The sequence below is a fragment of the Littorina saxatilis genome, linkage group LG17 (genome assembly GCF_037325665.1).
Source record: "Littorina saxatilis isolate snail1 linkage group LG17, US_GU_Lsax_2.0, whole genome shotgun sequence".
Classification (NCBI taxonomy): Eukaryota; Metazoa; Mollusca; class Gastropoda; order Littorinimorpha; family Littorinidae; genus Littorina; species Littorina saxatilis.
In genome coordinates, this window is record NC_090261.1 from 49,140,740 (window position 1) to 49,168,083 (window position 27,344).

Consider the following 27,344-nt stretch of genomic DNA (forward strand, 5'->3'; position numbering starts at 1 on the left):
AGAAGTCACCCTCGCACCCCGTCCTTAGTTTCTCTTGACCTACCTTTGAAGTATTCTTGAGGACATGACTAGACTACCCGATTGCGCCCATTGCACGGCATAAGAGAGCGCCGTTCCACCCGGCCGATTCCGCTATAGACGTCACGCGTCCAAGGGAGGTGATTTTCGAGCCAGCTGCATTGACTGGCTCGGCCAAGAACGCAAACTTTCTTCGATTAAAGGCATTGTAGCATGTCTAAAATCATGGGACTTGTGTTATCAAGCTTTTAAAATCACCAAGTAACTTTTAAGAATAGTTTCAGTTACATGCGAACTCATTCTGCTGAACGGATTTTGAGAGCCAGTACCCAACAGCCTTAAAATGCACCTCTTTCCTTTTTTCATGTTCTTTTATGGTTTGCCGATTTTGTTAACATTTTTGCATTCATAATGAAGATTTTATGGTGACTGTACAGAAATGTACGTCCTCTAGTTTCTAACCTTCCAAAAATTGGGGCTGGGGGTCGGGAGAGAGAGAGAGAGAGAGAGAGAGAGAGAGAGAGAGAGAGAAAGAGAGAGGCAGAGAGACAGACAGAGACAGACAGACAGACAGATAGACAGAGAGACAGACAGACAGATAGAGACAGAGAGGGAGAGAGAGAGATAGAGAGAGACAGAGAGGGAGACAGAGGGGAGAGAGGGAGACAGAGAGAGTCAGAGAGAGACAGAGAGAGACAACGTCGAAACTTTGTCAATCATTTCGGTTTTTTCACCTGCATTTTTAGTTTCGTAATATTCTATTCAATTAATGTTCGGTCAAACATAGAGGTTCACTAATTGTGTAAGACGAAAAGAGTATAACATAAATGCATATTGTTTCAAGGAATTTGCTGAGTTAAATGGATTTGCGAGTGCGAAACTTTCCCTCCCAAAAAAAGACGCGTTACTAACCGACAGTGTTCTCCGGTGATGGCCACGGTCGACTTTGTGTATCCCAAATTTGGTTTTCAACTTTGATGAACACTTTCAGGACTAAAATATTCATCGTAATCAACTCGAAGGTAAGTTGTTTTCAGTTGTTCCACATGAGACGTTATCACTTATTGTACTCCATGTACACATGCACAGATTACTTGATTGTCGAGACCATGATTGGAAACGGACCGGCCAAAGATGGCGGGTCTTTCCAATAGTCACAATGTCAGCCCTAACTCAGTTCAAGGGATACACATTCTTTTAGACTCAACTTTTGAGTCACTATAGCGAAACAATGGGTCACAAGCAGTGGAACACAAAGGAAAAACACGTTTCACATAGACGGACGCAACCTTTAGAAAGCTGTTTAATCAGACTAGCTCAGTGCATGAGACTGAAAGCGGGGGCGGCCATTGATATCTCACGATCTTGAGGGAGGACGATGTATCCAGACAAGCTGCTTCAAGTTCAAGTGAATCTGCCCAGCGGACAGTGGTATGAGGAGAATTCAGAACTTGACACATTGGCTCATTACATACTTGACTGTCTTTTGTCGACCTGTTCTGTTACTCACTCAAGTAGGCAGCCGAGATACCATGCCGGTGTCACGATTTCAATCTTTCGCCTGTGTACATATTTCCCCCTCGACATATACTCAAGACTGAAATGTTGTTTCCTGGTAAAATTAAGAAGCGAAATTATTTAAGGACGAAAAGCATGTCAGTTTCTTGCATGTGAAGAAAATTGGTTGTAAAATTTAATAGATTTCAACCCCAAAATCTAATTCTTCGAAAACGTGTACTGAGTGGTTACGTCCCTTGAGTAAGAAGGAAACATTTTAGGATGAATCAAATTTCTAAGTTAAATAAAACAAATTGGTTGGACAAATTTGGCCCCATGAATTTAAGGTACACAAGGTCGCTCATCAGTACTATCGTAGGGTGGTTTTTTGTTCAGTGTAGAGTTTATACTAGTTCAACGAGGCCGAGAAGCGAAATATCAACACGGCGAAAGATGAAAACGTCACACCGGGGGAGAGAGCGAGACAAAGAGGAGCTATCGGGTGGAGAATGGGGAGGTGATTTGGGGAGGGGGGTGGATTAAAGATGAACGTATCAAATTGTTATTTGTAACAGGGACCTATATATATTAGAATATAGGTCTATGTTTGTAAGGAGGAGAGAGTGAGACAAAGAGGAGCTATCGGGTGGAGAATGGGGGAGGGGATTCGGGAGGGGGGGATTATAATGTGTGTGTGTGTGTGTGTGGTGTGTGTGTGTGTGGGCGGCAGGTTGGGACGGCATTTTATCAACGAACGTACGAAATAACAAAACAAAATAAAGAAAGAACAAACAAACAAAAATTAAAACCTGACACATGCAGGTTTGTGTAGTCATTCGTTAGACTGATTTTAACCTGTCTCTTTTCACATTCACTGATTCAATCAATCAATCAATATATGAGGCTTATATCGCGCGTATTCCGTGGGTACAGTTCTAAGCGCAGGGATTTATTTATTTATTTTTGTATTTTTATTTTGTGCAATTTATATCGCGCACATATTCAAGGCGCAGGGATTTTTATCTATGCCGTGTGAGATGGAATTTTTTTTACAAAATACATCACGCATTCACATCGGCCAGCAGATCGCAGCCATTTCGGCGCATATCCTACTTTTCACGGCCTATTATTCCAAGTCACACGGGTATTTTGGTGGAAATTTTTATCTATGCCAATACAATTTTGCCAGGAAAGACCCTTTTGTCAATCGTGGGATCTTTAACGTGCACACCCCATTCAAGTAATGACACACTCGGACTGTGTGTGTGTGTGTGTGTGTGTGTGTGTGTGGGTGTGGGTGTGTGTGCTACCTGACGGATTTTGATGAACATTGGTTTACATATTCTTGAGAGCATTCGCTTGTGTGGCTGTTCTCCGATATTTGATAGCGTTATTTGATGTCATATTTTCCCGTTTGTAAAAGTTGAGCCCGCACTGTCAGAGAGAAGAACACATGAATATAATATGTAGAAATCGCAAACCCGGCCAGAAGGCAGACACGGACAAAATGTAGGATGCTGATATATGTGTCTGATGCGAGTATAGGCTTACTACATGTATGTTTACAAAAATCGTGAATAATATCTAGCCGAGATGAATCGCAACCTTTGTACCTCTCCCTTTATTTAAGATTTTTTCCCATTCTTCTTCGTGTTAGTTGGACGGTATTCTTTCTTTTTCTTTTTTCTTCCAGCCACAACACAGATAGCGTAATAGCGGCTGTTTTATTCATTCTTCTGTCTCGTTCCCTCGTATTCGCATGTGATATTATGTCACTCCTTATGAGATTACACCCCCCAAACTTTGTTGCTAGACCTTTGTTAAGGAGAGAAGAGGCGAGGAAAACTGGTATGAAGTACAAGTCAAAAATCGCACCTTGATCTTACCTGACTCATTTACGGCACTTGGCAGTCTTTTGTCGGGCTTTTGTCGATCGTTTGTTCACTTGGATAATAAAATTACGGACATGCTCCCCCCCTCCCCCCCCCCCCCCCCTCCTCTAAACTTTGCCAAAATGGGTCCTCTTGAGACATCTCGCGTATGAGAACAAAAGAAAACCGAACGGGCAAATCATATGGACAACACATGTTGGATTTCTTCTTAGGGTACGCTCACCAGTAAAAAAAAAATGCAGCCAATGTTTTCTCGAAAAGTTGTGTTTGTGTGTGTGTGCGCGTGCGCAGGTTTTTTAATGTACTGTTTCGTTGAGAGGATCGTGGGTAGTGTTTTTCCTCTTCATTTTAAAGTGTTCATTACAGACATATAAGACAAAATAAAGAAAAAGAGAGAAACAAACAGCAAAAAACAAGTCGCGTAAGGCGAAAATACAACATTTAGTCAAGCTGTCGAACTCACAGAATGTCCATAGAGGGGGAATCGAGACGAGGGTCGTGATGTGTGTGTGTGTCTGTGTGTCTGTGTGTGTCTGTGCGTGTGTGTGTGTAGAGCGATTCAGACTAAACTACTGGACCGATCTTTATGAGAGTTCCTGGGAATGATATCCCCGGACATTTTTTTTTCCTTTTTTCAATTAATACCTTTGATGACGTTATATCCGGCTTTTTGTAAAAGTTGAGGCGGCACTGTCACACCCTCATTTTTCAATCAAATTGATTGAAATTTTGGCCACGCAATCTTCGACAAAGGCCGGACTTCGGTATTGCATTTCAGCTTGGTGGCTTAAAAACTAATGAGTGAGTTTGGTCGTTAAAAATCGGAAACTTGTAATTAAAATTATTTTTTTATCAAACGTTCCAAAAACAATTCCATCTTATTCTGCGTCATTATCTGATTCAAAAAACATATAAATATGTTATATTTGGATTAAAAACAAGCTCTGAAAATTAAAAATATAAAAATTATTATCAAAATCAAATTTCCGAAATCGATTTAAAAACAATTTCGTCTTATTCCTTGTCGGTTCCTGATTCAAAAAAACATATAGATATGATATGTTTGGATTAAAAACACGCTCACAAAGTTAAAACGAAAAATATAATATATGTATTCTAAAACGGATTTTTGTTTTGATGTACATTTTTCATTCAATTTTCTTTTCATGTTTGCTTGCTCTTCATTTAAACTGTACAATAGCCGCCATTTATATGTATTTTTCTAGAAAACTGTAAACACCACTATAAGCATTATGCTTGTGTTGTTTACTCTATATGCGTTTTTTATTTGTAAATAATGCACAAACGTTGAATAAAACAGTTTAAACCAAACGAAGAGAGGTACAGAAAAGCGTGCTATGCAGCACAGCGAAACCACTATTTTTCAATCAAATTGATTGAAATTTTGGCAAAGCAATTTTCGACGAAGGCCGGACTTTGGTATTGCATTTCAGCTTGATGGCTTAAAAACTAATTAATGACTTTGGTCATTAAAAATCGGAAACTTGTAATTAAAATTATTTTTTTATCAAACGATCCAAAAACATTTTCATCTTATTTTTCGTCATTTTCTGATTCCAAAAACGTATACATATGTTATATTTGGATTACAAACAAGCTCTAAACATTAAAAATATAAAAATTATGATTAAAATTAATTTTCCGAAATCGATCTAAAAACAATTTCATCGTATTCCCTGTCGATTCCTGATTCCAAAAACATATACATGTAGATATGATATGTTTGGATTAAAAACACGCTCAGAAAGTTAAAACGAAGAGAGGTACAGAAAAGCGTGCTATGCAACAGAGCGCAACCACTTCCGCGCTAAACAGGGTCGTTAATTTCACCGCCCTTTGTACGAGCGGCGGACTACGGTCATTGGGAAAAAATGCAGTGCGTTCAGTTTCATTCTGTGAGTTCCACAGCTTGACTAAATGTAATAATTTCGCCTTACGCGACTTGTTCTTTTTCCCACACACTTTGGACACGTGCGAGTACCAGCAATAGAAAATTAACAAAACACCTTCCTCCCCCTCTTAGGTGAAATGAAAGCGGACGTTTTCAGCGTGCATTCCCTTGAATTGACTGAATGGTTAATCATGCTTCCGTGATCTTGGGAGTTGTGGGTTTTTTCTGTGACATTCACAAACATACAAATGACAGAGTCCGACTAAAGGCTTACTGGAATTTACTGTTGAGTAATAAGTGTGTCCTCTTAGGACCATGCCAGTGCATGGGGGATATCTTGGATACAGGGCGGACAGGCTTGCAAGCAATATATAACTCTGACTGTTGACCGTCGTTGTAATTTCCCACTTTGTAGTTGTCAAGGTATTTTAACATGTGGGCTTTATATTTTATAAGCTTGAAAAAGAGCATTGTTAGTAATAACGCGCGCTATTTTTAGTTAAAAAAGGGATCAACTTGGAATGTGCACCCGACATTCCAATTTGTTTTCTCCTTTCTAATAATGGGTGAATTTGTTTTATTATAACTGAATTGCTTACAACCGAAATACCTACATGCCGAAATAACTGAAATAAAAAAAATAAACAAATAGACGAATAGGGAAATGATACATAAATAAGTTCATAAATGAATGAGTTAATAAATGCGTTATGGCGAAATTTAGATAACAAATTAGGAACTTTAACATTAATTTCAAATTAACTAACCAAATAACAAAATCAATAGGTAAAGTGTTGTATGGGGACATGTAACAAAATGAGGAACTTGAAAACCACCATGTAGGTGTCCGACATTTACTGGTGTCTTGTTTGCAATGATTTCAATTTGGTTCCAACATTTTGTTGTCGTCGTCGTCGCTCTTGCTGTCTTTGTTGTAGTTGTTGTTATTTGGGGGTTAAACGGGAAAAGGGGCAGAAATATGTAATTGGACTATTGAACGATCGTTTTCACACTAGGTGTCGGACTTCAAGTACAACGCGGGGTAAAAGTACTTAATGGAAATCCTTGAGCTATGAGTTTAATAGATAATCGTTATTTTGAGCAATTTCCATGTCTGAACATCCCACGGATATCCGCGTTCCACCCATCATTTCCTTTTACACGACAAAGTCGTGTCGTAACAATTCCCTTCCTCCCTCCCCCTACCCCTCCCTATACACTTGATAGTCCTCAACTTCGACCTACGGCGATAGGGGGATAATTGAGACAGCACTCTAAGTAGCTTTCCAGGTTACTGAAAGACTTTGATTTTGATCACAAGTTTTGGAAACTGTGAGCCCTTTTATCCTCAGGGAGACAGACTGTGTACAACGTGGGATTTAGAGCGGGTCAAAGTTGAATCAAACTTGCCACATTCATTTCTTGCCTCATGATTAGCATATGCATCGTTCACTGCTTACTGTTGTTGTTGTTTAGAAATCAGTGCGCGCGCGCGCAAGTTTGTATGTGTGTGTTCGTGCGTGAGTGTGTGAGTGTGAGTGTGTGTGTGTGTGTGTGGTGTCGGTGTGTGTGGTGTCAGTGTGTGTGTGGTGTGCCAGTGTGTTTGTTTGAGTTCGTGCCTGTGTGTGTGTTTGTGTATGTGTGTGTGTGTGTGTGTGTGTGTGTGTGTGTGTGTGTGTGTGTGTTATAGTGTCAGTTATTCTTTCTTTTGTCCCGAATCCTTGCTTTCCAGAAACCTGTGATGTCATTCTTCCTTGAAAATTTCTTCCAAAACTTGGTTGTCCAACTTTTGTCCGAGAGATGAGGTCGGAACGGTGGTATGAGAAGAATTCAGAACTTGACACCTTGATGTCATCTGACTGATTGGCTAATTACACACTTGACTGTCTTTTGTCGACCTGGATCATAAAGTTGCCGACCATGTTGATTTACCCACCCCCTTATGAACGTGAGTCTACTTGAGACATCAGCGTAGCCAACACACACCAAACCCAAAGTCGGACCGTAACAAGTTTTCATTATTTTATGTCTGCCACCCCACTCCCTCCCCCTTTTAACCCCCTCCGCCCCCACCGCTTACCCCTTCTCAGTTCACAGTTAATTGTCTGCAGCCTCAACCCCCCGTGGGTAATAAATCACTCGACTATCGTCGCCTGCTTCTGATGACCGCTCTAAATAATTTGTCAGATAGCAGTGTGCAAAAGACACCGTTGAGTGTACATGTATTACCTTTCCTATATGCTTAGGACACGTGCCTTTTCAAGTCATTGTCAATTACAAAATGTAGGTCTTACAACACAGCCACTGATTTTCAGGTGACGGTATCAATGCCGGGTCCCTGCTCTGCGAAAAAAAAAGTGTTTGCATTAATCGGAAGAAACATACTGCATAAGCGTAATTTATGCAGAGGTATGATGTTCTTAAGTTGTGAGATTTTTTAATGATCACGATGCCTTCAGTGCTTACTAAATTCTTTGATTAGATTGATTTTTTTAATGAAGTTAGAATTCTGCTGCTCTGATTAGTGAAATATTCAAAAATGCTATCATGCTATTTTGGCACCGTCATGGCTTTGTAGACTTATAATATATCTGCGTAATTGATTTCAACTCTTAGAAATCAAAAGTATAACAAATTGTATTGTGTCTCCTCTTGTCGTTAAATAATCACAACAACTGTAAAACAAATTTGCTTTGATAAAGCTCCCGTTTTTCTCTCAGAATTTTGCTCATTTTTGTTTTGTTTACATGCCCCAGACACAAAAACTACAAAACGATTCATAAAAATTCCGTTCCATGCATTCCGTCTCCTCTCAATCTAAGATCCCCCTCCCCCCCCCCCCCCCCCCCCCATAGATCCTCCCCCCACAGTTTGTACAGGAGCGGGGCATTTAGGAGCCTTTGCAATTTTATGACCCGTCTGAAAGAAGTGATTGACTGGACACTGTCAAGTGCTCTTAAAGAAGCGATCAGATACGTGAGAATCACAGTGTGAAATTTGACAAGAGGTTGACGGAAGTCTGGCAACCAGATGTTAAAGGGAAAAAATAACTCACTGAAAAAGTGAGATCGCACGTGTCGGACAGATGAAGGTTGGAAAAAAAGGAACCTTCTTGGCATGGATAACACTGGAAATATAACGTGGAAAACTTGTAATTATAGGTGCTGGACTTTCAAATTCAACTTGATCGCACATGTCGCCCTTAATTGTCTCTCTCACTGCTTTCTTATTACCCTTGCAAGTTGAAACCACCCATCCCTCTCTTGCTTGATGGCAACTTTAAAGTTCTCCTTTTTCCCAACCGTTTTGTCCCAGCATATAACCACTTCATGTCCCTAATTGGCACTAGTTTCTGTGAGGACGTTAAGCTTAGGTTAACCAACCAACCAACCGTTTTGATACTACCCATGTATCATGTATGTTTCTGAACATTTTGTTTTTATTTGGTATTGCTTCATTTTGCTTTTTTTCATTTACAATGTATAATCTGTGAAAAAAAAGGCCAAAACCAAATAACTTTTAGTTTCCGATGACAAGGTGTAGTGTATTTAACAAACAAAGTTTGATTGTAATGATTGCTTCCATTTTCTGTGCACCTCCCACCTCTACAACATGCATACACTTGATAGTCTTCAACTTCGACCTACGGCGATCGGTGGATAATTGAGACAGTACTAGCTCCGAGGAGCTTTCCAGGTTACCGAAAGACTTTGATTTTGATAACAATGTTGAAAAGGCTGTGAGCCCTTTTATCCTCAAGGAGAGAGACGGACACCGGCCCCTATAATGGGCTTTAATTGGAGCGTGTCAAAGTTCATTGCATCCTGATCAGCATATGAAACGTTTATCGCTTATTGTAGTTGTGTATAACTCATAGTAGTGGGAATAAGGTGACGCGCTAGTGTGAGTTTGTGTGTGAGTGTGTGTGTGTGTGTGTGTGTGTGATTCGTATATATATATATATATATAGCAGTAACGGATGTTATTTGTGTTTGGACAATTACAAACATTTAATTCTTGTACACAGATTAAAGACAGTTTCACTTCCAGGTCAAATGTCTTAATGATGCAAATACAAATAAAATACCCTCAAACTGTTCTGAAACGATCAATTTTCGTTTGAAATACTTCATTTCTTATGTAAGGAATACACACTGGCACACAGTCTTTTGTTGTCTTGGCTTGCGGCCTAAATCTGACACAACAAGGCTCGAAGAAGGGACATAATGCTTTATTTCATATATTAAAAAGAAATACATTGTAGTGTCAACACTCAGTTGGCAGTAGGCCAGAGACATAGTAGGCAGTGGAAAGTTACTAAAAAGTGACCTAAGTTGAAAAGATGTGTATTTCTACTCCAGACATTATATATGGAGGCTCTGGTGTCACTAATATCAATGTGCTGTCTTTGCTTTGTTTAGCGACCAGCATCAAAGAGGCGCATCGAGGACTGCCTGGGAGAAGAGGACCACCAGGACAAAGAATGAAATCGATTGAATATGCTGTGCTGTTGCCCTGCTAAGCTGCGTGCATTTTTAATTTCTCCGCAACATAATATGCATGTTTTTGTTATGAAATAAAATTGTTGATCGTATCTTGAGTTTATGGTGTTACATGTAATAGTCCTTATGATCTGTGACTGAGTGTGAAAGTTGGTGTGTGTGCGTGGATACATTTACCAAAACCTACATTCACTCTCAACGTCGGTTGCATTCACGTCGAAATCAAACCAACCACAACCACAACCAAAAATTCACGTTGTGTCGACGTGTAATTCACGTCAATTTTATCAGGAAAAATGCACCAAAACACAACTTTTACGTTGTGTCAACGTAGAATTCACGTAATTTTTGAGCTAAATTTTGACCTAAAATTTACGTTCCATTCACGTGGACATTACGTAAAAATGCAACGCAATTTCAACCAAACCACAACCACAACCAAAAATTCACGTTGTGACAACGTAAAATTCACGTAATGTTTTTACGAACAATCCACCTCCACCAATAATTCACGTTGCATTCACGTTGGTGTCACGTAAAATGCAACGTTGTTTTCCAACGTTATTCCCACGTGATTTCGTCCATACAAATCTACGTAAAAAAACGTTGAAACGCAACGTAAACCCAACGTAACTCAACGTGAATATAACGTGAATACAACGTAAAATTGTTTGCTGGGTTAACAGCTTTGTGTTGCATGACCTTGGATGACCTTGACCTTGGGTCAAGGTCACATGTATTTTGGTAGGAAAAATGTGTAAAGCATGTGAGTCGTATGGGCTTTGCCCTTCTTGTTATGATAAGTTGTAACAAATGGAGCCAAAATATTCAAGTTAATAAATCATCGAAATCAGACAATAATCGGGCAGAAGCTCACGCCGGCCACGTATCAACGTACATCCAATGCTCAGGACCTACAGATAGGTGACGCTTTGGCGGTTGAGGCTTGTCTTCAGCTCTAACACGCACGCAGACAGTCAGGCAGGTCTAATCTGCACCAGCGGTGTTGGAAGGTCTTGATTTAGAAACACTCGAATGTTACTTGGACGAGATAAACGAACCAAAAGTCAAAAGTGTGCCCCAAATTCGGAAAATATTCTTTCAAAACGACACTGTAAAAACCATCAACATCACTGTGAGAAAATAAACAATACAAACACAACCAGTTCCCCTGTGGAACATTTCGGGTGGACTTTCCCACGACCTGACCTACAAAAATCCACAGCCTCTCTTTACGTTCCAAGAGGTAAGAAGCCGGTTCCCTTTCACCCCTGTGCGCCACAGGCGTTACCGCTGTGCGAGCGCTTGCACTTTGCAAAAACACAGCCAGCCCGCTAGCAGGCGAACACAATAATGACCTTGACACGCGGAACGCGAGAAAGTTTCGCATGGCTGGCTGTTAATATCAGGCTGCCTGGCTGGCTGTTGCTCCGTGAATTCCCCCCACCGCCAAGTCGCGTTTTTGTGGTTTATTTCGCATTTAGGTCCCAGGTAACATTATGAAGTTTTAATACGATCAATCGGACCTATTATCAAGTTAGTGTATCAACTTTTGAACGAACTGCGCCCAGTAGTTTCCCAGCAATAAGCTGTTAAGTCGAGACAGACACACAATTAAAGTCTGTTGAGCCCAAGTACTAGCGTACTCGGGGATAAAGGTCAGTTTATGAAAGGTTTAATTCAAGACAAAATGAAACATTCACAAGTAATAATAATAATAATAATAATAATAATAATAAAACATTCTTTTATAGCGCTGTTCACCGCCAAATGGCAGTCTCATGGCGCTTTACATTAGACATTAAAATTTAACATTTTACATATATAAAAAGTTTTCTCGAAAGAAATAACATACAAGCATTAAAAACAGTTCATAGACAACGACCACTTATAGAATCTAGTTATATAAGATAATCTAGAAAAATTGTTTTTAAAACGATGAAAAAACACGCAAGGTGTACCTAACAGTCCTTGAAGTGGGAGGGCATAGATATGAAAAATGAGACAATAAAAGGAACTTATACTTACCTGAGTAGTGTTGCAAGCTTTATGATTCACAAAAATGTGTTTGGATAACACAGTACCATTTTTTTAATTAACTTCTTCAGCTTCACTTACTGGTAGCAGGTCACTTGGACTGTACAGGAGAGCATCTTTGGTGATGTATCCCTCTTTAGTGTTGGTAGCTAGATTTAAATCCAGTCTGAAAATCAGAGAAGGGTCAATGGAATGAAACTTAGCTTTACGCTCTCACATTTTGTAGATATTTACCATCAGTTTTGCTTATTCGTTTGTACATAATTAAAGACTACTCTCTCTCTCTCTCTCTCTCTCTCTCTCTCTCTCTCTCTCTCTCTCTCTCTCTCTCTCTCTCTCTCTCTCCTTTCTCCCTCACAAACAAGCACACACACACTCACACACACACACGCACATACACACACACACACAAACACGCATGCATGCACGCACGCATACGCACAATTGATACCTTTAACAAGTGACTTACTGAACGGATTTTACAAAGACCTGTCCTTTTCTTTGTAGATCACGCATAATTAGAAATGGAGGACCATTTATCTGTACCACTGCTTTCACCTTGAACATAACGAAGATGAAAACATTTGTGAAAATCTGAATCTGATACAAAATTGAGCAAACTGCAGCTGTACAAAATTGATTGCACACTCATAATAGTTGATCATGTAACTACAAAGCATCCATCAAATAAGAGAATCGAGAGAGAGAGAGAGAGAGAGAGAGAGAGAGAGAGGAGGTATTACACACCGGTACGACCGAACTAAGGTATCAATAAATTACTGTTGTGCAGCGGGTTGAAAGAATACCCTGTACCTCGGAGATATACCTTCACTCGGTCTCAACGACGTCACGTGTCATGTTATATGGTGGAAGAGAATGCTGTCGCTTATTTTCCACCCTCAGTTCGGTAAGACTGAAACGATGCTCAGTCACGGAAAGAACTATCCAAACTTGCAAGCACAGCCGCGGTTGTCCTGTAAGTTCCCGATCCATGTTAAACCCTCATCCTCAAAAGGAAAATAAGCGACAGCATTCTCTTCCACCATATAACATGTCACGTGACGTCGTTGAGACCGAGTGAAGGTATATCTCCGAGGTATAGGGTATTCTTTCAACCCGCTGCACAACAGTAATTTAACGTTACCTTAGTTCGGTCGTACCGGTGTGCAATGGGTGGAGAGAGAGAGAGAGAGAGAGAGAGAGAGAGAGAGAGAGAGAACTTTGAACTTTACATGTATTTATTTATTGAGGGTAAGAGAATAAGCAATGTATACATGCTTTTTTTCATCCGGCCCTCGTCCATTGAGGGTAACTCGATTGATAACAAGAAGAAATAGAAGTTAAGTTAATTACAATACAATTTATATAATTAACATGTCAAAAAATTAAAGACATTTCAAAATGCATTATGAAAATCAAGCAATGATGTAATATTATCACAGAATTATTTACTTGTTTCCAAGAGAAACAGCATGTAGAGTTCCTTGAAGGAAGTTTCACTGAATTGCATTTTAATTAAATCAGGAATGGAGTTCCACAATAAGGCGCCAGAATAAGAAAGACTTGATTTGTAAAGGTCAATTCTAGGGGTTGGGGTAATTAATTTCTTTAGTTTTCTTGAATTATTCAGTTTGAAATTTGAGGCAATGAATGTAGGTGCATTCCCTGACATAATTCTATGCATCATTGCACCTTTGTAATAGGTAAATCTTAATTTGATAGGAAGAATCTTTAATTTTTTATAATCAGACGTAGAGAGAGATGCATTTTTTAACAGAATTAATTTAACAACTCGTCTATGTAAAGAGCACAAGTGTTTCAAAGTGTTTGCACTTGCAGAGTCCCACACTGTGGACGCATAATCAATAGTTGATTGAATATATATATGCCTGAAAAAACAGTTTCCGTGTGCATAGGTATAGAAAGTGTTTAATTTTTGATAACTAATAATAATATATTTTTTTAAAAGTATTTTTACAAAGTGTATCTAAATGTTTTGACCAAGACACACAGAGAGAGAGAGAGAGAGAGAGAGAGAGAGAGAGAGAGAGAGAGAGAGAGAGAGAGAGAGAGAGAGAGAGAGAGAAAACAATGTTAAGAAGAAGAAAAACAATATAAAATAAAGCCAGCCTATGAATGCAAAATTATTAGCAAAGTACAGTATAACCTGTCAAATAAGGACACCCTTGGGACCAGTGAAAAGTGTCCTTATTCTGCAGGTGTCCTTATTTTACAGGTTCAAGCAAATGTGGTTGCGAAAAGGAAAGTGCTATATTGTATGTACATGTTTAAGAGTAAAAAAATAACAAGTAAAAACAGTGAAATACAGTATTTTATTACCAGTTGTAACAGATCCAGTCCACAGAGAAGGACTTTTAAAAAGAACACTTTATCACATGTTGTTAACACAGGCAGAACAAGAATATATAAATTATTTAAAGTAAAAATAATTGGTCCTTCAGACAACTTATCACAACAGTTAACACAGCTCAGCTCTTGCGCGATCGATCGGCATGATTGTCCGCTCTGCAGCTTTTTCACCACAGACACTCGTTGCTCTAAAGTGAGAGCGTTTCGTTCCTTCCGCAACCTAGAAGCCATCGTGATTCATTCAAACTTCGGCAAAACGCGACTGAATCAGCTGTGCAAGTGTGTGAGAATCTTCGATGTTGTTTACAAATGTACCGACTTCCGTCGAATACTTTCGATGCATTTCATTGGCTATGAGGTTGCTGACCAATCGCCAATAAGCTTGTTTCAGTTTCAGCTCAAAGCCGACCAATCGCGATTAAGCTTCTTTTACCTCTCAAATCAAGCTTGCGAGAGAGAGAAGACAGACAATCGCAATGATGTTTGGAAGTTAAACGAACATCCTTTGTCTGTATTGAGCAGTTACACAATTTAGTAGGGACCTAAAATAAGTGTCCGCGTCCGTAATTCCAAGGTGTCCGCTAAGTACAGTGATTTTAATGAAGGAAACGATCCGTGCCAATAACGACTGTCCGTATTGTGCGAGTGGCCGTTAATTAAGTCCAGTGAACGCATTCTACAGGTTTTACTGTAATACATTGCACTAACCCCCCCCTCACCCCAACCCTATCTCACCCCAATCCGTAGAAACACCCCCCTATTAAAGACTCCTCCATTTTCAAAAACCTTCCTTTTTTAGATGTTCTGTGCTCCCTCCTTTTTACATTTAGTCAAGTTTTGACTAAATGTTTTAACATAGAGGGGGAATCGAGACGAGGGTCGTGGTGTATGTGTGTGTGTGTGTGTGTGTGTGTGTGTAGAGCGATTCAGAGTAAACTACTGGACCGATCTTTATGAAATTTGACATGAGAGTTCCTGGGTATGATATCCCCGGACATTTTTTTCATTTTTTCGATAAATGTCTATGATGACGTCATATCCGGCTTTTTGTAAAAGTTGAGGCGGCACTGTCACACCCTCATTTTTCAATCAAATTGATTGACATTTTGGCCAAGCAATCTTCGACAAAGGCCGGACTTCGGTATTGCATTTCAGCTTGGTGGCTTAAAAATTAATTAATGACTTTGGTCATTAAAAATCAGAAAATTGTAATTAAATTTTTTTTTGTATAAAATGATCCAAATTTACGTTCATCTTATTCTTCATTATTTTCTGATTCCAAAAACATATAAATATGTTATATTCGGATTAAAAACAAGCTCTCAAAATTAAAAATATAAAAATTATGATCAAAATCAAATTTTCGAAATCGATTTAAAAACACTTTCATCTTATTCCTTGTCGGTTCCTGATTCCAAAAACATATAGATATATGTTTGGATTAAAAACACGCTCAGAAAGTTAAAACGAAGAGAGGTACAGAAAAGCGTGCTATGCAGCACAGCGAAACCACTTCCGCGCTAAACAATCTCGTCAGTTTCACTGCGTTTTGCACGAGCGGCGGACTACGGTCATTGTGAAAAAATGCAGTGCGTTCAGTTTCATTCTGTGAGTTCCACAGCTTGACTAAATGTAGTAATTTCGCCTTACGCGACTTGTTAGGACCTGATTTTATTCAGATTTTGTTGAGGCTTTAAAAGAGGGGTTCCACGTATATTTATTTCATAACGTTTACAGAAACACATAATAAGCACAGCGTACGAATAAGTATTGAAGCCATCTCACCTGAGGACACTGCATTGCTGTCAGCATGGCGAACGTAGCACCAAAGGATACTGACACAGTGCCTATCCCACCTTCCCTCACTGCTGGGTGAGAGCTAAACCATTCCACTGCTTCCTGCAAATTAAGTTTGAGTTTATTAATTTTCACTGGACACCAGAGGGAATGCGGAAGAGAGGAAGACCCACGAACACCTGGCGACGAACGGTTGAGGGAGAACTGAAGACCCTGAACCAAACGTGGGGTACCATCCAGAGACTGGCCCAGAACAGACAGGAGTGGAGGTCCTTTAATTGTTGCTGCCCTACATGCCAACCGGCATAATGGGCAGTAAGTAAGTAAGTAAGTTATTCATTTTATGCCTTGCAAATGCAGTTTGATAATATTTTCTACAAATGATTTTTCCAAGCATAAAAACCTCTATGTAATCTTTAAAATCACACCTCAAAATAATCAAGCTGAACGTCCTCCAGCGTTTTGGGAAGATCCTGGAAGTTGAAAAACGCCAGAGAGAGAACAGCAAAACCGTGAGATGCCAGCAGAGCTGCTCGTGACTCCATGAGACCTCCGGCCGATCCAAACACATCAATCACACCTGGATGGGGGCCTTCACCTAAAAGCAACAAGTCAGTGAAAACAAGGGCCGAGGTGCGCGAGAAGGTTAACAACTGATTGGTTGAAATTGAGATTTGCTGCGATTTCAACTTATCAGACCCTGCGGTTTGCTCTCACCCGTTTGGGTTTCACCCACTTTTGCTTCGTGCACCTCAGCCTTGGATGCAACATGGAACACAGTGTTTCCCATTCAAATGTGAGCCAAATACTGCCAAATGATTTTCTTTCCGTTCACATCTGGGCATTTTTCCCAGTGTCAAAAATTACAATAGAGTAGATAGAAAGAGAGAGCAAAATGGATTGAAAATATTTCTCGCATAGTTTATTTGTCCATGTTTGTTGTTGCTTAAATGTGAGTTAAAAATAAGTTAAAAAAATATAAACAGAAAAGCGACGAAAGCTAGCACATGCACCTCATTCACACAAGATAGGATCGCAATGCATTCCAAATGCGTTGTTAAAAGAATCATTATATTCATGCATACTCATAGTTACCACTTCAGCATTAATTGCCCTCATATTTTGCCGTATAAACTCTCACAAATTTTAATCTCAATAAGTTTCTTCTAATTGGATAATGTTCAAAACATGTTCACATCTGCATAAAAACTCACCAGGAGGTAAAAACAACATCCCTCTGAGACGCCCCTCTTTAATCTCAACGCGACTAACATCCGCAGCTTTCATCCACCTCGATGCTGTCGTGACGCACATGGGTCTCGGATCTGGATCTTCTGAGCAAACAGTAGAGTCTGAAGGAGTGATATGTCCTGGGAACAGCGCGATATGAACGTCGCAGGGCTTTGTGACATCTTTCCACACAAGTCGAATGTCTGTGGGGTGACCAGGCAATGGCGCCAAGCTCCACAACAATCCCATTGGCTCTATGCCTGCGAGAAGATGACAGACAGAGATGAAAATTTACACATAAAGTCTGGGAGATAGCTCAGTCGCTATGTGAACTGGCTTTAAAACCAGTTTGTCGCTAATTGGCGTGCATTCGAATCCCGCATTCAACAAGGGATTCATAGTCTACTCTATGCAGACAGTCAGAAACACGAAACAGACAGGCAGACACATAAATTTAATTATGAACTCGAAATTATGATGTTAAGTAGGACAGGTACACAAACTGAAGAGATGGGACAAGTAGCACTTTTGCACCATTTTTTGGTCCATTTTTTAGTACATGTATGATGATTTGTGTTTGTGTGTGTGCACCTGCATGCCTGAATGAATGTTTTTGTGTAGGTGTGCTCAAATTCTCATATGTGTATGTTGTCTGTGTGTGAGCTTTTGTGTGCAAATAAAATAATGTTTTTCCTTTTCGTAACAAATCAGTCAAGAACATAATTGTACTGTATAAAACTCTCACCAGTAAATGTTCCGCCAACTGGTGAATCCTTGCTAAGATCAACCTCTCCCTGTTCGCTGGCCACAAAATGTCCGTAGGAAGCAAAAACAACCTTTTCTCTCCGCCACTCATGTTGAATCCAGGCTTGTAAGGTGACCTTGGCCTTTCTGGTCAGACCATGAACAGTGATCAGCACTTCCTGGTCAAAGAGGCTGACCTTGGGAGTGACCTTGATGACTGGCTGATATGTGCTGAAGGACTTTGCTGGGAAGAAACGTTGCTGTGATTGGGAAGCATGCTTCTGTGACTGTGAGCACTTTTGTAGCATCAGTTGCAGCTGCCGAAGCCGAGCTGCTGAGGAGCCTGCAACAACAATATGACCTCAGTATTTTGTCATTTAGTCAATTACAGTGTATCAATCATGTTCGGATATCTATTGCGTAGGGGAAACATTTTCCACATAAACAACGTTGTAATATGATTGCCTACACTACGATCGAGTGTACGAAACCATAACAAAAGTAAACCTAAATGTCGCATAGCTCTGTATCGTATAATGTACGCGCATGCGCTATGCCTTCCTACGCTTGCGGCTTCCCTGAACAAACCACTGAAAACATGAACAACATGTTTTGCCTTTGTGGCAACAAATAACATTATATGGTGGCAGCGGAAAAGGTAACAAGCAGCAGATCCAGTTCCCGTGAGTGTGCCTCTCGTTAGAAGCCTACAATCGGACTTTTTTGGGCTGAATACACTGTTGTGTTGTTAGTATTAGCCTCTTCGCTCGAGCACGTGTTCGCGACCGTTACACAGTATTACGGTTAGGAAAAGTCGTTTCTAATCATGTCTTAAAAACAAGTTCCCGAGATGGTATGGGACAGTGAAAACGTCGCAGAGTCTTTCACAATGTTCAAGCAAAGACTAGAACTGTATTTTATCACAAAGAAGGTGCCGAAAGAGAATGAGGTTGCCCACATACTCCTCCAAATTGGCGAAAAAGGCCTTCGCATGTACAATGCTATGACCCTCACAGATGAAGAAAAGAAGAGCTCCAAGATTGTTTTCCAAAAATTGAGTGAACAAATCGAGCCAGCTGAACACTTTCGTGTGAGCAGGCTCAAACTCATGAGCATGAGGCAGGCCAAATCAGAGTCACTCGATGATTTTGTGACAAGGGCGCAGCTCCAGGCACAGAAGTGTGTTTTTGACGCTGCAGCAGAATTGGAGGAGAGACTGATAGAATTGATCATCTCGAGCACATGTACCCATTGAAGAATTCCAAAGGAAACTCCTGGAACAAGAGAAGGGTGTCAAGTTGGCTGATGTGGTAAAGATGGGTCGCACGTTCGAGGCTACTGCATCACATGTAGAGCAGCTACAAACAATGGCCGGCTCTGCCAGTATCAGTACCATTAAGTCTAACAACCGTCCCTCTCAAACCCATCCTACCTGCAGAAACTGTGGCGGACGACACAAACCACGAGAATGCCCAGCCCATGGTGTTACCTGCCATGCCTGCGCCAAAAATAATCACTTTGCCAAAGTTAGCCGTTCCGAGCAACACCAGTCTCCACGCATCCCTTCACATGGACGCGGGCAACGACGTGGCGGATCAAGCAGCCGCGGTGGAGGACATCACCGGAGGTCAGAAGCGAAAATCAAGGCGATGCAGGCGGAAATCGACGAAGAGAACTTCGACGAACTAACTTTTAGTCCGGTCGTCATCTCTTCAGTCTCTTCAACGCCCCAACAACGTGACAAAGCATTCGTCAGACTCAAAACACAACTTCCACGTAGAGCCGGACAACACAACGTCATCGTCAAGGTCGACACAGGTGCACAGGGGAACACACTGCCCCTGCGCATGTTTAGAGACATGTTCCCTGATCTACTGACAAAGGAGGGGACACCTATCAACAAGATCTTGAAAGAGAAAGGCGGCACGAAGCTGACTGCCTATAACGGCACAGACATTTCCTGCCTTGGCAAGATTACGTTTCCCTGTCGCTACAGAGGCGAGTGGCAGGAAACGGGGTTCTACATTGTAGATGTAGAGGGACCAGCCATCATTGGGTTGCCGTCGTGCGAAAAGTTGAAAATCGTGACACTGCACTGCAGCATTTCAGCGTCACCCCCAGCAGCTAAGAACAAGATCACCTGTGTCCAAGACCTGCTGAAAGACAATCCGGAGCAGTTTGACAAAATTGGCAAGATGCCTGGTCCTGTCAAACTTGTGGTGGATCCAGACGTCCCGCCACACATTGACGCACCAAGAAAAACTTCAATCGCTCTCAGAGACGCGATCAAAGAAGAGCTCGACAGCATGGTGGAAAGTGGTGTGATCAGAAAGGTGACAGAGCCGACGGACTGGGTGTCCAGTCTCGCCTACTCCAAGAAGCGGTCGGGAAAGCTTAGAATCTGCCTTGACCCCCGTCATCTCAACCTCGCACTGAAACGCCCACACCACAAGATTCCGACCATTGAAGAGCTGACGCATCAGTTCTGTGGAAGTCACTACTTTTCCAAGCTAGACGCCAAGAGTGGCTACTGGTCAGTTCAGCTCGATAAAGAAAGCCAGCTCTTGACGACGTTCCAGACTCCCTATGGCAGATATTGCTTCTCCAGACTTCCATTTGGTCTCAAGGTCAGCCAAGATATTTTCCAGCTTAAAATGGATCAGATCCTTGAAAACGTGAAAGGAGCCACCGGCATCTCAGACGATGTTGTAGTCTACGGCAAGACAGAAGAAGAGCACGACGAAAGCCTGTGCAACCTAATGAAAGCCGCAGCAGAGAATGGATTGGTTTTCAACTCGGAGAAGTGTACCATCAAGACGCAGTCCATCACATTTTTCGGCGCAACATACACTCCGGAAGGCGTGCATCCTGATCCTGACAAGGTCAACGACCTGAAAGCCATGCCAGCGTCGACGTCCAAAAAGGAACTGCAAGAGTTCCTTGGATTTGTGACATACATGTCGCCATTCATCAACAACCTGGCCGAGAAAGCAGCTGCACTCAGAGAACTCATCAAGAAAGACTCAGTATTCATCTGGGGTGAACACCATCAAAAGTGCTTCCAGGCCCTAAAGGATGCAGTCTCAGAGGATGCCACGCTGGTCTACTTTGACACAAGTGCTACACCAACACTGGAGACAGACGCCAGCATCAAGGGTCTTGGCGTAACACTGCTCCAGCAGGGAAAGCCGATAGCATATGCATCAAAGACGCTGACGGACGCTGAAACGCGATACGCCTGTATTGAGCGAGAACTTTTGGCCATCGTCTACGGGGTTGAACGATTTCACACCTACCTATACGGTCAGAAATTCCTCGTCAAAACGGATCACAAACCACTGGTTATGATCCTCAACAAACCTCTCGTCAGAGCACCCCCAAGACTGCAGCGAATGCTCCTCAGACTACAACAGTATGATTTTACAATCGAATATAAACCCGGCAAGGACATGACAGTAGCAGACACACTGTCCAGACTGCCAAGCCCTGGCAACGTCAAGACCATTGATCTCGACCTCACTGTTGGCCAGGTCAGATTCAGCACGGAGAGAACCAAGTCACTCCAAGAGGAAACCAAACATGACCCGACTCTGAGCAAGCTTATCCCAACAATCATCAACGGATGGCCAGACACCATACAAGAAGTCCCCGAACCGATTCGCAGTTTTTGGTCATTCCGAGACGAACTTTCTGTGGAGGACGGAATCGTACTCAAAGGTGATCGTGTGGTCATTCCGCTAAACCTCCAGCAAGAGATGCTGAGACAACTGCACGCAGCCCACCAAGGGATAGAGAAGACCAGACTAAGGGCACGAGCCTCGGTGTACTGGCAAGGTATCTCGAAGGACATCGAAAAACTGACATCTCAATGCCCCATCTGCCAGGAGCACCAAAAGAACCAAGTGCCGGAAACACTCAATCCTCATGAGATTCCGACACAGCCCTGGGAAGTCTTGGGTGTAGACTTCTTTGCAGTGGACAACACCCAACACATCCTCGTCGCTGATTATTACAGCAAGTTCTTCGTCTGCAGGAAACTCCCAAACGACTACACCTGCAAGACCACCATCGCAGTGATGAAGCAGATATTTGCCGAGCATGGAATTCCCAAAACGCTCAAATCGGACAACGGGCCCCAGTTTTCGGCAAAAGCATTTCAAGAGTTCGCCAAGGAGTGGTGTTTTGACCATGTCACTTCTTCCCCCATCTACCCCAAGTCAAATGGCTTCATTGAGAGACAGGTGCAGACAGTAAAGCAAGCTCTCATCAAGGCAAAACAGGACGGCAGTGACCCTGACCTTACCCTATTGTGCCTTCGCACAACTCCAGTTTCCCCCAAAATTCCTAGTCCCTCAGAGCTGATCACCGGAAGAAAACCTCGTGGAAATCTTCCTACTCGACACACCGGAAATCCAACCGACGACCTCATTCGCGAAAGACTACAGCACCGCCAAGACAACCAGAAGTCATACCACGACACCAAGGCTAAGGACTTGCCACAACTGACCCCAGGCCAGCACGTCAGATTCCAAGACCAACCTTCAAGCAAATGGAAGGAAGCGGTGGTCAAAGAGAAATGTCAGGAACCAAGGTCATACCTGATAGAAACACCAACCGGAAGAATAATGAGAAGAAACAGAGTCAACATCAGAAACTCGCCACAGCAACAATTAACTGAAAACACAGACTTGCCGGTTGCTGATAAAACTCCGACTCCAGTCAACACTTCAGTCAACACTTCAGTCAACACTCCAGCCAACACCCCAGTCAGAGCCCCAGTAAATAACACAGCATCTCCAACTGTCAACAACCCAGCTGCACCCTCACCAGCAGCAGCACCAGAGCCATCTGCTGTGTTCACTCGTAGTGGTAGAAAGATCAACCAACCTGTTAGATATAAAGAATAAACCCATGGCCTGTGCACAAGTAGACAGCATGTGTAGCTAGGCTGTTCTATTTGTCTAGTATCTGCCAAAGTATGAGCAGTTGTATCTTTTTTAGTTTTCTTTTCTGTTTCCTGCCGAGTGAGCAGTTGTGTTTAAAGTTGGTAGAAGCATTAGTATGCTTTTAGTTGTGAAATTCATGGCCTGTTATAGGTGAACAGCATGTGTATGTAGGCTGTCACACCTGTATGTAAGTAACCGTGTAGCAGGTTACACATTATAGTGCATAGCAGCTGGATATTCCATATATCTCTTTGTTATCTGACCACAGCCAGCTGAACAATCCAAAGACAGTTCCAGAAGATGTCATCATATTCATGTGCCAAAGACAATTTTAGTCAAATCGTGTTTCCAGCATTTTTACCTGAAGCAACTATGTAATGTTAATAATACAAACTTGTAACATGAACACTCCAAAGCTGAAAACAGACTCAGAAATGTTCAACAATATTGTGTGCTCTTGATGTATGAAATTTGAAATAGGAAAGACATTTGTTTGAAACAATCCAGCATAACTACCTGTATGGAATTTTTATCTTGGAAAGGGAGATGTAATATGATTGCCTACACTACGATCGAGTATACGAAACCATAACAAAAGTAAACCTAAATGTCGCATAGCTCTGTATCGTATAATGTACGCGCATGCGCCATGCCTTCCTACGCTTGCGGCTTCCCTGAACAAACCACTGAAAACATGAACAACATGTTTTGCCTTTGTGGCAACAAATAACATTATAAACGTCATTTGAGCTATTTATTCACGTGAAAACCGAACAAGAACTATACATTCTTGTGTTCTTTTCAGTATAATTACAGTGGTACCTGTGATATTTGAGCTATTTACACGTAAAAACACAAGGAAAACTACATTCTCCTGTTCTTTTTAGGATATACAGTGGTACCTGCTATGTAAGGCCCTTCCGAAAAAAGGAACATATACCTTCAATAACAGGACAGTCATTTTGCTGTCCCTTTGTTAATGTCATCTTTACCTGTCATGACAGCTAGGCCACCTGCAATGTAGGGACACTAATGGCTGGTCCCAAGGGTGTCTTTTCATCCCAGGTGTACGGTACAATTAAAAGATATAATCATTAGAATATATAAGCCTTTTTTATACAGGTGCAAAACTGAGATGGTACCAAATAGTGTTGATTACAGTACAGATCATGTCCCATATAGTGGAGATACAGTATTGCAGATGTGCACATGTACATTAGCTACCGTACACACAGAGAGGGGGAAGTAAGTGACAAAAAATGCACATGCAAAGGAACACACTAACACACACACACACACACACACACACACACACGTACACACACACGTTGTAACCTTCAATGTTAATTTGACTAAATAACCGATCATTCTTTGAAGTCTTTGCCCCCCCCCCCCTCTCACTGAACAACAACAACAATACAAATCAAACAAAAAGTGACAGATCTTTTATGTGAGATGTCACATTATTCCAATAGGGCCTTTTACAGCTGACCGCGCGCTGAGTCATTTCGAGTTACTCCCCTTGGGTACGGGCAAACTCGCTGTCGATACTGTTACTGGATACAGACGAGATGGTCTGCTGCAACTTGTAAAAACTGCACAGCAGTTGGAACTACCGATCGATCCGGATTTTACAAGACAGGACGTGCAAGAAAAACTTTCCGAAAAACTTCGACAGATCGGATTTCCACCACGCGATCCTTTTACATCCGAAGAAAAAAGTGACCCATCAAACGCACCCAGGATCGGTGTTGTTGACATCCTGAACTATCTGATTGAGAAAAAGAACGATTTCGACCAGAAGAAGGCGAAAACTTACAAATCCTTTGAAGATATATCGCCTTTTTTATGGCCATGTGCTCAACTTGAGATACATACATGTGCAGAAGTGGAAAAGTTTTTCGTCTACACCGCGGAGGTAAAACCGACACAGAGGCAGACAACCTACCTGCACACTTCCTCATATAAACTGTGCATAATCGTCAGCGAAGATGGGGACATTCTGCTGGGATTTTGCCAGTGTCCGGGGGGGGGGGGGGGGGTGGCAAGTACTTACATTTCACAACATAGACATGTTATTATTCATATTGTTATTCAACTTATTGTTAGTATTGTTACTCCTCACTGAAACCAAGCAAAGCAGGCTGTTCACCCTCAATAATGCTTTTACTGTATTAGTACTGTCACAGTATGTTTGCATGCATACATGCAAATATTAGTTAGCTTCCATGAAATATTGAATATATCCCCATTTCACAGCACTAGGATGGGATGTATGGCACTTTGAATCACTAACAGTAGCACTGCCTCTTCAATACCCATCTCCTTTTTGAAACTGAAGAGTATGCGTATGGACCAGTGGCAGTGAATGGTTAATGAACATATGGGTTGCTCTGATTTCATTCATGATCAGGTACATTTGGTTTTTTTAACCACACAAACACTTAGACAACAATTATTAGAGTATGAGTTTTTCCGCGTTTTGATTTTCATTTAAATCCAAGTCACAGCTTCTGTTTTATGATGAGTGATGTAGTTTGAAACACTTGGACAACAATTATCAGAGTATGAGTTTTTCCGCGTTTTGATTTTCATTTAAATCCAAGTCACAGCTTCTGTTTTATGATGAGTGATGTAGTTTGAAACACTTGGACAACAATTATCAGAGTATGAGTTTTTCCGCGTTTTGATTTTCATTTAAATCCAAGTCACAGCTTCTGTTTTATGATGAGTGATGTAGTTTGAAACACTTGGACAACAATTATCAGAGTATGAGTTTTTCCGCGTTTTGATTTTCATTTAAATCCAAGTCACAGCTTCTGTTTTATGATGAGTGATGTAGTTTGAAACACTTGGACAACAATTATCAGAGTATGAGTTTTTCCGCGTTTTGATTTTCATTTAAATCCAAGTCACAGCTTCTGTTCAAGTTATGATGAGTGATGTAGTTTGAAACACTTGGACAACAATGTCAATTATCAGAGTATGAGTTTTTCCACTTTTTGATTTTCATTTAAATCCACTCTGGAGTCACAGTTTCTGTTTTATGATGAGTGATGTAGTTTGAAGTGTTGGTATTAAATTTTCACTGACAATCATTCTGTGCTGGTATTCCCATTTTCACCTGCAGGGTTATGAAATATATGGGGAGAAACTTGGTCAGTAAAATCATCTTCACGCGTGAACTGAAAATTGTCTCTGTTTAAAATTACAATTTTTTTTCGTGAACACACCTGGAGAATGCCCTTGCATGATTTAAAACTGCCTGCTGTGAATACTGTTGTCATACTATGAATTTTCTTTTGAGAAAAACAAAAGAATGAAAAGCTTTTAACTAGCTTGTGAATGAGCCTCTTACTTCTATGTGGGGCTAGGTGCTTTGAACTATTTTTAATGCCTGAAAAGGATAGTGATGGAAATCATTAGTTTAATGCCAGGTGTGACAAGTCACATATATATACTATTGATTGAACTATTTTTTTTATTAATCTGCAATTTTGTTACAACCTACTTTGTTTATTTGGTGACAAGCTAGTGAGAGGCACTTTTTAGTGCTTGAATAGTACTGTGATGCACATTATTTATCATTTCAGTCTAGTCGTACTCATGATTACAACCAATAGTTCTTGTGAGCTTGTACAGTTATGTGATGTCTCTCAAGTCTTTTTCCTTGAGGCAAACCATTTTTCCTTTGAACGACACATAGTTCAGTTTGACCATTTTTTTTCATTTTTGTGTTCTTGTTGTATGCAACTGCAAGCACCGAGCTGTCATGCTTTTTGTCTGATTTCAGACCATATTCTTTGGGCCATTTGTATGCTGAAGTAGTTTTGTTTTTCTGCCACTTCTGTTAGATTGTGTTTTTGCAGTGAGATTCATGTTCAAAATTTTAGACAAGATTAAAAGAATGATCCTGTTTCTTAAATGCCTTCGTGTTCATTGGTTTGTAGACTATGTGTCACTTGCTGTCTAGTTTTTCAATGAAATTGTTTTGCTAACTAGCTGCAGTATCACACTTTGGTTTATGGGGATATGAAAAAGCTACATTAAACCATTTCTTCCTCTCTCAGCACATAAAGTCAAAGCATGGTACAATCTTTTTTGTTCCATTTATACTTATGAAGAAAAACAGCATGTCATTTTCAAGTGCCCCCCGACGAAGTGTTTTGTGCAAATGTAGGTGTCTTTGTTGACTTTTTCGATGTTGAACCTCTCGATCGTTCTTCCACATAGTTTAATCCATTTTCGGCACTTTTCTAAATCTCTAGAGGGTTTGGAAAACGGTACCCATCCAACACCGACCATGTGTGATCTCTCACGGTGTCTTAAATCACTTCCACACACGCCATAACAGCAATGTTTGTGCACCATCGTACAGCTCCACCATTCAAACAACGCG

General features: G+C 41.1%; 1 protein-coding gene and 1 long non-coding RNA gene across 4 annotated transcripts in view; one reads left to right on the forward strand and one right to left on the reverse strand.

Annotated features, from left to right (window-relative positions):
- LOC138953683 (bile acid-CoA:amino acid N-acyltransferase-like) overlaps positions 1 to 27,344 on the reverse strand; it is a 32,492-nt gene that overhangs the window by 4,815 nt on the left and 333 nt on the right. For 2 of the 3 annotated variants that reach the window (XM_070325575.1, XM_070325576.1), the window contains exons 2-7: positions 18,001 to 18,342; positions 17,240 to 17,515; positions 16,454 to 16,623; positions 16,014 to 16,127; positions 12,328 to 12,416; positions 11,940 to 12,024 (exon numbers count right to left, since the gene is read on the reverse strand). In XM_070325575.1, the coding sequence (XP_070181676.1) occupies positions 11,940 to 12,024; positions 12,328 to 12,416; positions 16,014 to 16,127; positions 16,454 to 16,623; positions 17,240 to 17,515; positions 18,001 to 18,342 (1,076 nt within the window). Of the gene's footprint in view, positions 1 to 11,939; positions 12,025 to 12,327; positions 12,417 to 16,013; positions 16,128 to 16,453; positions 16,624 to 17,239; positions 17,516 to 18,000; positions 18,343 to 23,937; positions 23,960 to 27,344 lie in introns of those variants that run through there. The other variant, XM_070325577.1, reaches the window with a different exon arrangement.
- On the forward strand, positions 637 to 9,913 carry LOC138953687 (uncharacterized). Its single transcript, XR_011451587.1, has 2 exons — positions 637 to 1,040; positions 9,741 to 9,913. It is a non-coding gene; the product is annotated as an uncharacterized lncRNA (long non-coding RNA).